General features: G+C 42.8%; 1 protein-coding gene across 1 annotated transcript; it reads left to right on the top strand.

Annotated features, from left to right (window-relative positions):
• The first annotated feature begins 1,190 nt into the window (after positions 1-1,190).
• cept1b (choline/ethanolamine phosphotransferase 1b) lies at positions 1,191-9,239 on the top strand. Its single transcript, XM_035151828.2, has 10 exons — positions 1,191-1,430; positions 2,945-3,238; positions 3,464-3,638; positions 4,056-4,203; positions 4,286-4,427; positions 5,668-5,752; positions 6,064-6,195; positions 6,486-6,644; positions 7,261-7,386; positions 7,539-9,239. The coding sequence occupies exons 2-10, from the start codon at positions 3,048-3,050 to the stop codon at positions 7,659-7,661; spliced, it is 1,281 nt and encodes a 426-aa protein (XP_035007719.1). The 5' UTR covers positions 1,191-1,430; positions 2,945-3,047; the 3' UTR covers positions 7,662-9,239.
• The last annotated feature ends 1,236 nt before the right edge of the window (positions 9,240-10,475 follow it).

The raw sequence follows: 10,475 nt of genomic DNA on the forward strand, positions 1-10,475 counted from the left end.
TTTTGATTGAGGTTTCTCTGTAATTTGAAGGTCTCAAACTTAAAGGGATAGTTCACTGAAAAATTTAAATTCACTCATTATCTACTCCCCACTGTGCCGATGGAACACTTTAGGAGTCTCAGGGGTAAACAGCGTTGCAGCCAAATCCAATACAATTGAACTAAATGGTGACTGATTCTTCAGACTTATAAAAACAACAGAAAAATAAGCCCCGACATTCAAATTAGACTCAAAACGACGTTATATACAATGTGTTTTTATCCTTAATGTCTCCTGTGATCCTCCTCCTAGATCACAAGTTCTCGTGAGACCAGGAACATGTAAAGTGCCTTGAGATAATGTACGTCATGATTTGGCGCTATACGAATAAAATTAAACTGATTTGAATATACAATATATATATATATATATTATTTTTCCCTGACTTCCACATTAATACATTTAGATATATTATCTTGTGTGAGCACCAGAAAATGAAATGTCAGATATCAGGAAACAAGCAAATAGTCACATTTCAGAAGCTGGGACGCGTTAATTCTATTTTTGACTTTATAGAATTTTTTTAAAACAAATGGTTTAAAGTCTATTCTATAAAGTCTATTTCTACACTATATATTTTTTTTAAAGGTCTCAATCTGGCCTGACCCTGTTTGCCCTCTGCTCGGTCTGCCTGCCTGAAACACTGCACTCAGGGCAAAGACAACCGTAGTCTCGCGATACTTCCTCAGCGGCTAACGTGAACTAGCTCCCCAGCCGAAGCTTCATGGCGCTTCACTTGCTCTACTGCGCCATCAAGTGGACAATACATGTAAGAACAGGCAGAGTGATTATAATGACACCATGGCGTTTGGTGTGTGAAGCTTCGAATTGAATAAATGAATGAATGATGTTTGTGACGCCAATACATAAATTATGAACTTATTAATATGGTGTTTGTCTTTATGATACAATGGGGGTCAAAGGGGAAAGTGGAAACAAATTGGGCAGAGGGTTGTGATGTGCACGTGCTCGTGTTACTAGGGACAACATGTAACACGTGAAATAGGGACAACTTTTTATTCATTTTTATTTAAAAATAACAACTTTTCCACAGTGCTGGACATGTGAGGGGGGGGTCCATTGCGTTTCGCTGCCCCTTTTATTTCGAATCGCACGCCAAACCCGCGAACCACTTCCTGACTCAGTCACGTGGTACGGCCGGCTCGCGAGGCTTCGGACGTCAACCACATACGTCATCAACACAAGCCTCGGTACGCGCTTCACAAGGATCTCCCTGGATTACTCGACACATCACGAGCCTTCGGTGTCTTTTTTAAATTCGTACCGGGGAAACCAGACACCGAGCACCGGCAGAGAGGCGCTGCCCGTCGGCTCCCAGCGCCGCCACCGCCCCTCGGACTGTCCGCGGCTCTCGTCCTCTCGGCGGTCAGGTCAGTCGATGCTACACCCGTCGGCTAGCTTGTCGGGCTACTTCGGGCTAACGCGCAGGGAGGCGTCGAGTTGGGTTTAAATTCAACTGCGACCGCGACGCGTCCGTTGATTTCGGTGTGAGGACGTGAGGAACAAACCGGCAGAAGAAGCTAACGCGGCTAGCGGTTAGCGTCAGCAGCGTCAGTAGCGTCAGTGGTACTGAGGAGATGGCTACCAGCAGCTAAGCTAGTTAGCAAAACCGCAGCTCGGTTGACAGCGGATTCTGACACTGACAGTGTTCAGCGATGGTTTGTTCACAGGGCGTCGTGTGAACGTGTGTTTGCTGTGACGTGTTCGACTGTGACGTGTAGCCGGCCAGTAACTGACCCTCGTCTGCAGATGAAGCTGTGGAACACGTCAGACATGTGTGTTACTGTCATGTTCAGTAGTCACACACACACACACACACACGCACGCACACACTCGTCATGTGTCCGCACCGACAACAACACATGTGACAACAACACGTGTGACAGTTCAGAGCCTGAGAGAAACCGAGCTGTGACACAAACTCTGCTGTGACATGTGGTCAAACGTCTGCAGCTACTGAGAAGAAGCTTTGAATTCAAACACGGGATTTACTTTATATAGAAGTTGATAAATAACGGAAACATTTAATTGCAAAAGTCCTCAGTGTTTCCATCGCCTGTTCCGTGTGATGTCAGTTGTATTTGCTGTTGTTTCATTGCTGTCGGTCAGTTTCAGTTTCACTCCGCAACATCCGACCCTTTTTTAAAGGTTCAGTGTTTGGAATCTAGTGACATCTAGTGGTGAAGTGTCATGTTGCAGCTGAACACCCCTCACCTCACCCTCCCCTTACAGACATGACAGAGAACCTGTGGTAGCTTCAGTTGTTCGTAAAAATGAAACTCAAAATGTGTTTAGTTTGTCCGGTCTGGGCTACTGTAAAAAAAAAAGATGGCGGCTTCTGTAGCGTGGTCCTGCTATGGGTCAGGGAAACTAAATCTTAGTGCGGATCCAGATCAGGGGGGAAATCCACAATTTTACTTTTCTTTCTTTATCATTGTCAGATGGACAGTTTTTCAACATTTTCGTTAGAGAATAATTCACGGATCTTGCTGGAAGAAAAATCCGGCATATTGAGGCTACTGATATTTATGAGTTGGTACGAACTGGTTCAACTTGATGGCATGTTCTCTACTAAGTGCCATTCTAGTGTTTGTGACGTCGTTGATTCTACCTCTCGCTGTTATTTTTTAAGATAAAATTTCATATTTAAATGTATTTCAATTATATATCTTATAACTTACTGTCAGTCTAAGGTTTAGACTTGATAGTCTCTGCTCAACCTCAGCATGAACAAAGTACTGAAGTTCTCTTCCAGCAGAATCACTTGTGTTTGGTGCAGGTGTGGTTCTCCTGTTAAATTGCATGTATAGCGATGCTTAAAAATGCGACACGGATGTGTGAAACATGTATCGTGTAGTATTATGATGGGTGTTTTTGTTCCTAGGTATCATCCAGCCCCACTGTGGATCTTTAGCCCCATCCGTCAGGACAGTGGCAGAGCCGGAGCCGGAGCCATCAGGGACCAGACCAGCAGGCAGCAGGGCTCCATGAGCACCACGGGGCAGCAGCAAGGGGGGGGCCTGCGTTCTCGCCGAAGCCTTGGCCGGGAAAAGGACCCTGGGCAGGGCGTTGGCATGGAGGCGGCCTGCTGGCTTGCCCCTGGAGTGCTGCGCAGGCTGATTGAGCTGCCCTCGCCCCCCCTGTCCCGACACCAGCTCAAGAGACTGGAGGAGCACAGGTAAAACTGTGTAGTCCTGTTGTTTAGTATAGTGATACGTTTGGAACTAATGGTAGACGGACCAGGCCAATGTGGGCTGAATATTTGTTAAGTACATGGATCTTCTGTTTGATGTGTTTTGACAGTAGTGATGACAGTATTACATCATCACCAGTAGTTATGGTCCTTTTTGGGTTGTGAGTTTGAGCGATCAAGACTTTGTCTGGCTGTTGTCCGTCCCTGCAGGTACAGCAGTGCAGGACGCTCCCTGCTGGAGCCTCTGATGCAGTGTTACTGGGAATGGCTGGTGGGACGAGTCCCGGCCTGGATTGCCCCAAACTTAATCACCATCATCGGCCTCGCCACCAATGTCTTCACCACCCTCGTGCTCGTCTACTACTGCCCAACTGCCACTGAGCAGGTGAGGGAACAACCCTACACTGCACAGTCTTCACTTTAAAATGTATATAACGAGCTAGTATTAAACGCAAGTACTGTTTTCTATCAATTAATCCCTGTTGGTGGATTTCTATTTGTATTTAAACTACTCAGATAAATCTCAACCTCCTCTGGATGTTTCACAACGAAATGTCACCAGAAAAGATCATGTCAAGCTGCTGGAAGGATGTTAAATTCATTCATGAATGAAAATATTGTTGACTGATGAATGCATCTTGTGTCTGTTGTTGACAGAACTTAAAACTCATGTGTTTGAGTGCTGAGTTTCCATAGACGTTAAACACTGAAGTGAAACTGATCATTTGATTCAGATGTATGTGGGTGTGAGGCAGAGTGACCCCGGCTCCATATGAATGTGTGTGTGTGTGTGTTGTTTCAGGCTCCGCTCTGGGCGTACCTGCTGTGTGCCGTGGGTCTGTTTATCTACCAGTCATTAGACGCCATAGACGGGAAACAGGCCAGACGCACCAATAGCAGCTCTCCGCTGGGTGAGCTGTTTGACCACGGCTGCGACTCCCTCTCCACTGGTCAGTTGGTTTCCTGTTAAACTCTGCTGTGTCTCAGTAAACCTGGAGCTCTGCTAAAACTCTCTTGTTGTCGTCCCCACAGTGTTTGTGGTGCTGGGAACCAGTATAGCAGTGCAAATGGGCACCAACCCGGACTGGATGTTCTTCTGCTGCTTCGCTGGGATGTTTATGTTCTACTGTGCACACTGGCAAACATACGTGTCAGGAACGCTGCGGTTTGGCATGTGAGTCGCTTGATTTGTTTGTTGAAAAGTAAACAGGTCATCCTTGATTCCAAGTGTTTGTGCCAGATGTCATGAAGTTCCCTATGGGTGTTCCTGATATATCACGTTTACAAGAAACCTGAGGTCACTGTGACCTTGACCTTTGAACTTCAACCACCAAACTTTAACCAGTTACTTCCTCAGTCTCCGTGAACGTTGGTACAGAATCTGAAGAAATTCTGTTCTTGAGATAACGTGTTCACAAGATGGAGCGAAGCTGTCGCCGGCCCAGAGGCATAAACAGAGTGAAGATGGACTAAAAGCTTTACCTGAATACACACTGAACTATGGTACCAATACAATAGTGTATCATTGAAGACGTTAATCAACTTGTGTTATTCTAACGTAGGTCTGATTAGACTGTAGTGGTTCCATGTGGTGTAAATGTGGATGTATCTGTGTGTAGATTTGACATAACAGAGGTGCAGATCTGTCTAACAGGATTACAGATGCTCACAGCCTCTGTGGGTCCGTGCCTGTGGAACATGCTGGTAAACCTCTGCTGCTGCTGCTGCTGCTGCTGCTGCTGCTGCTGCTGCTGCATGGCTGCCGGCTGTCCGCTTCCACCATCACCTCTGACCTCCACTGAGGCACTTGGAGAATTTAAATTGTCTGTTTGTTTCTTTTCTTGACATTTATAAAATAGTCACGGAGACCAGCAGGAAACATTTAGGTTAGAACACTAATAGTCATATATATTTAATTTTTAACGCAATGAGCGACTTACTAGATGATTGTAAAATGTCAAATCTGACTTTAGATTTATCACATAGTTGGTACGCCCCCTATCATGACAGCAGGATTTGTGGCTTTTCTGTTTTTCACGTCATTGCAAAGTGTTTTTATTTATTTGTACGTGTTGGTGGAACATAACAAGTCTTTTGAAGTTGCCACCTTAGTCGCTGGGAAACTGTGACAGATTCGTAGAATATTTCTTGTTGCAACTTAAATACTTCGCCTATACTCCACCATTCCATTTGTGCTGTTAGGTTTTGGTTTTCTTAAAAAAGAGCCAGGGAAATATTACTGATGTCACCTCTTCAACCGCCAAGCTAAACCTGTGTTGTGCAGAAGAACACAGCAGCGTCCCATCAGCCCCAGTTGCAGCAGTGTGTTGTGGAGGAAGGCTGCAGGACGACCGTGTGCTGGTCGTTGTCACTAATCCTTTTTTATAAATGTTCTGCTCTCTCCTCTCACTCAGCATTGATGTGACTGAGGTGCAACTCTTCATAATAATCATGTATTTGCTGGCCGCCGTGGGAGGATCTGCTCTATGGCAGTCACTGGTAATTGTGATGGGTTTTTAATTCCTACAGATTAAAGAGTATGATGCTGCATTAAAGGAATAATTTATATGTTGGTAATTCTGATGTAATTGTGATACAGCTAGAATATTTTATTTAAATGTTTTACTTTAGTTGTTACCAGAAATACAAAGGATGTCTCTGAATGTCTCTAACATACTCATGATGCTTTCATTGTGGATGTGAAGCTGCTCAGTGTACTCACAGATTAAATCATTTAGCAGGAACGTTTACTATATGTATAAATGTTTTATCATTTCCTAATTTCTGTGTTTTAATGTCCTGTTTCCCAGATTCCAGTTCTAAATATCCAGATGAAAATGATTCCCGCCATCTGCACTTTTTTAGGAGCCATCTTCTCCTGCACCAATTACTTCAGAGTTATTTTTACAGGAGGTGTCGGCAAAAACGGATCCACAATAGCAGTAAGTCTGGGAAAGTCTTGTGTAAATCATGGTGACAGGATAAAAAATACATCTTGTTGTTAAACACTAAAAATATTCTGGATACGAGAAGTGCTACCTTGCACTTTTGGCCTCATATTAATACTAGTGTTAAAGGTTTATCGTTTATAAAACATTTGGACCAAACACAGTTTCTGATCAGATTAAGTAGATTGTTGTTGCATCAGTGTCAGTTTGTTCTGCCGATGACGTCAGAGCAGCTCCTCTGACTTTCTCTGTCTTTATTGTCTTTGTGTTGTCTGTGTCCTCAGGGAACCAGCGTCCTCTCTCCAGTCTTACACATTGGTTCCGTTATAATTTTGGCGGTGATGATATACAAGAAGTCGGCTGTCCAGCTCTTCGAGAAACATCCGTGTCTTTATATCCTGGCGTTTGGTTTTGTCTCGGCCAAAATCACCAATAAATTAGTTGTAAGTCAAACACATTTTTTAATGAGAGCAAGTTCAAACAAGAGGGTATGATGTGCAAATGGTGACGACAACATTCAGTTAAAATGGCAATTTTAATGAGGTATTTTAAATTAAGCTAAACAAAAAAACTTTCTGACTTAATGAAACAATTTAGACTTTAGTTTAGTCACTTGGACATTCATAGAAAATATGAGACCGTTGACATTTGGTAAAGAAAGTGACATCTGGAATGAGTTTCCTTTTCTCCTATATTCATGTTTACTTTCAGTTTCTAGCTGGGACTCCACCCAACCTTTCCTCGCCACAGACCACATTTACAACAGCACACTGATAACACCATCATGTTAAAATGCACAGAAGACTATAAACACAAAATGTTGAATAACATAAAGATCATTTAAAAGCCAAATCTACCATTATGTACCAATAGTTTTCTATTAAAGACTGAAAACATCCTTATATATATATTGGAAAGTTTTATGAAAGTGTGACAGAAGAAGTTTGTGTAAAACTGGAGCTTGATGTCCCTTCAAACATCTTTAAGTACTTATTTCCACTCAGCAGAGAAAGTGAGCAGAGTTGTGTTTGGAGCTGACTGGGGTTTGTCTGTCCACAGGTAGCACATATGACAAAAAGTGAGATGCACCTTCACGACTTAGCCTTCCTGGGGCCAGGCCTGCTGTTCCTGGATCAGTATTTCAATAGTTTCATTGACGAGTACCTGGTGTTGTGGATTGCTTTGGTGAGTACACATGAAGCTGTACATCAGAGTTGTCAGTAATGGTTACGTCCACTTAATAAAGGTCAAATAGTCAGTTAAGGTTGTGTTCAATCAGTTGTTGTGCAGAGCTTCTGATTCTCCACTGTTTGTTTCTCTCTCTCTCTCTCCTACAGTTCATTTCCTTCTTCGACTTGGTGCGTTACTGTGTCAGTGTTTGCAACCAGATTGCCTGCCATCTTCACATTTTCGTTTTCAAAATCAAGCCTTGCTCAGTGCTCAGCTCAGCTCCTCACTGAGGACACGCCGGCCATTAACTGACTCTGTCCCTTCCCCCGTTAGTCGACTCATCTTTCCTTCCCTCTGTTGTCCACGTAGAGATGCAGGGGACGATTTGTTGTGTACAGTAAGTGCTTCTGCCAACTGAATGTGTGGACAAATAATATATATTAAGATACTGGAGTATTACTGTCATTGTTTCTTTTTCTCTTTCCACCAGTGCAGAAGTGAATTTGTATGTTCTTCTGCCCCAGTAACGATAAATCTCCTTCTGACAAACTCATGGTTTCACAGAGCAAATACTTCAGGAGAGTGCAGGTGCTACTCATCGTGTCCGAGGAGAGAAACTTGTGTGTGTTGTAACTGTTCATGTGCAAGAAAATGTATAGGAAACGAATCAGACTCTCGCTTTTGATTATAATTTTTTGTAATATTTGCATAACTTTACCTTTTTGCTATTGTAAATACCAAACTGTTACGGTGTCTGTGCTTCTCTTTTAATTTAAAAAATCCTGCTTTGGAACATTTAGAAAACTTGCTCATGTATATGATTTTTAAAGCAACTTCATCTCCTGCACATCACAGGAAGCATCACGACTGTTTCACACCAGCACAACGTGGTTTTTGGAGGAAACTTAATTTTATTTTTCTTTAACATATCAGAGCTTAACACGTTGGATTTAACTCAGACCAGGGAGGGATTTTGTGTTTATTTATTATTATTATAGGTCATATATTCTTAAATGCTTATTTTTGAAGTGAGTCATTTGTTTTAAGTCTTCCTCTCTGTTACTCGTGTTGTTGTAAATATTTGAAGATTCACTGTGCACACATGTAAGAATGTCTTTAGTTGCCCACATTCGGAGCTTTGCTAATGTAAGTGAACCACTGAGGTCACAAGTTAATGTTTATGTTCATATTTTCTCACCTTTTTCAGTCATAAGATCAATACATGTTAAAGTTGCTGCTTTGAATCAGTGTTTCCTTCACTTTAGTTTCACTCTGCTGCTGCTGCTGTGTCACCGATCACTCCACTGCTCCTCTGCTCTCTGTCACTCCCTCATCTCAACCTGGTGTTTTTATGTTTTTATTCTTTAATCTTCTCAACAAATCCCATGAAAATTCCAAAGACCTCCAACTGAGTCTGACTTCCCACTGTCTGTGGCACTCGGCTCCAAGGTCACAGGTTCCCACTGAAGACACAAGTTTAGAAAAGCCTTGTGAATGTGTAGTGTAACTTTTATAAAGCTTCAGGAACAGGAGGTTTTTAGTTGTTGTCTTTTCATGGGATTTGCTGATGATGATGATAAAATACAAGATAATCTTTAAACTGAACGACCACTTTGCTGCAATGAGTTATTTATGTGAGTTTTTCACTCCTTCCCGTGTTGGCGACTGATTATTCTACTTAACTGAACCACTTTGTGTCAATCACATTCAACAAAAAAACTAAGTTTCCCCCACAAACCACAACTGCTGAGGCTGAACACTGAATGAGCAGGAGATGAGGTGACATGATGACATCACAGTTTTTAAGTTGGTGACTGAGGAGAATCGGATCAAACTTTGTTCCTGTTAATAAAAACCTGTTAATTTGACTTGTGGAGGTGTTTACTGCTGCTCCTGAACTGAACCTGCAGTGACGACCTGTGTCCACATGGGGAACCGTGACAGCTCAGATCACTTTTACATAATCGGCCTGTTTTATTACTCACTCCGCGCGACCTGCTCGCACAGTAACTAATAAACACTCATCACTAGTTATCAGTACCTGATCAGTACATGAAGTAACTTAGTGTATGTTTGATTCGCTCCAGAGTTTATGAGGCTGCATTTAAACATCATGAAAATGATGTGACGCTCACAGTCAGGACTCAGTGTTAATAATAATATTTAATAATATAATATTTTACAAAAGAAAACTACATTTGTCACACACACGGAGTTTAAAAAAGTGAGCATAAAACCTGTCTGATCCCCCACTGAGACGTAAAAGCTTCCAGGTTACTGGTCAGGCTGTAGAAGGCGTGTTCTATTTTCACGTGAGTTGCTACCAAACCTTTAAAACACTTCACCACATCTGTCCAGCCTTCACCCAACATCTGGTTCTTCCTGCTCTTCCAGGTGGCCAGTTTAGCCATACCAAACAGGAAGTTAATCAGGACTCTTCTCCCAGTTGGTTCTGGCTGAAGAGGCTCTCCCATAACAAACAGACTTTCCTGAAGTTGCTGGACATCGTGCTGATCATGGATAAAAACATTAACGTCGTCAGCATATGCTGAGACGACCACAGGAGGGTTGTGAGCCCGCCCCGGCAGAGAGAGACCCCTCAGCCTGCTCCTCAACCTGCACAGACTCGATGGCTCGATGCAGTAGAGTTGTCCTGAGATGGGGCAGCCCTGCCTGATGCCTCTCGTGACGGGCACAGGACAGCTCCTCCCTCCCCCCACCTTCACCACACAACTAGCCCCACTGTACAGCAGCTTGACCCAGGAAAGGAAACCCCCCTCAACACCAAAAGCCTGCAAGGTTGAAAATAAAAAATCATGATCTACGCGGTCAAAGGCTTTTTCCTGATCGATTGAAATAATACCCACATTTACATTATATAAGTTATGTAATGGTGTGTTTTTATATTCCAGCTAACTTTAAAAAACCTGCAGTGAGTATCACCTCAGGGGGATGTTCCATTTGCCGACAATGAGAGGAGGGGGGGATATGTATTTCTAGTACTTTCTTATTTTTATTTTATAGCCAATGATTAGGCTAAATCAGTCCTAACATCTTTGTGAGATTCTTTTCAGTACTTACAAAAGGATTAATGTTTTATGTAC

Source organism: Hippoglossus stenolepis, chromosome 3, assembly GCF_022539355.2.
Source record: "Hippoglossus stenolepis isolate QCI-W04-F060 chromosome 3, HSTE1.2, whole genome shotgun sequence".
In the NCBI taxonomy this organism is placed as follows: domain Eukaryota; kingdom Metazoa; phylum Chordata; class Actinopteri; order Pleuronectiformes; family Pleuronectidae; genus Hippoglossus; species Hippoglossus stenolepis.

What these genes read in the sequence shown, in the direction of transcription:
- cept1b (XM_035151828.2), top strand. Translation starts at nt 3,048, where the DNA reads ATGAGCACCACGGGGCAGCAGCAAGGGGGGGGCCTGCGTTCTCGCCGA. An exon ending in CTGCGACTCCCTCTCCACTG is followed by an intron (nt 4,204 to 4,285) that starts GTCAGTTGGTTT and finishes TCGTCCCCACAG; the next exon opens with TGTTTGTGGTGCTGGGAACC. An exon ending in CTGCTCTATGGCAGTCACTG is followed by an intron (nt 5,753 to 6,063) that starts GTAATTGTGATG and finishes CCTGTTTCCCAG; the next exon opens with ATTCCAGTTCTAAATATCCA.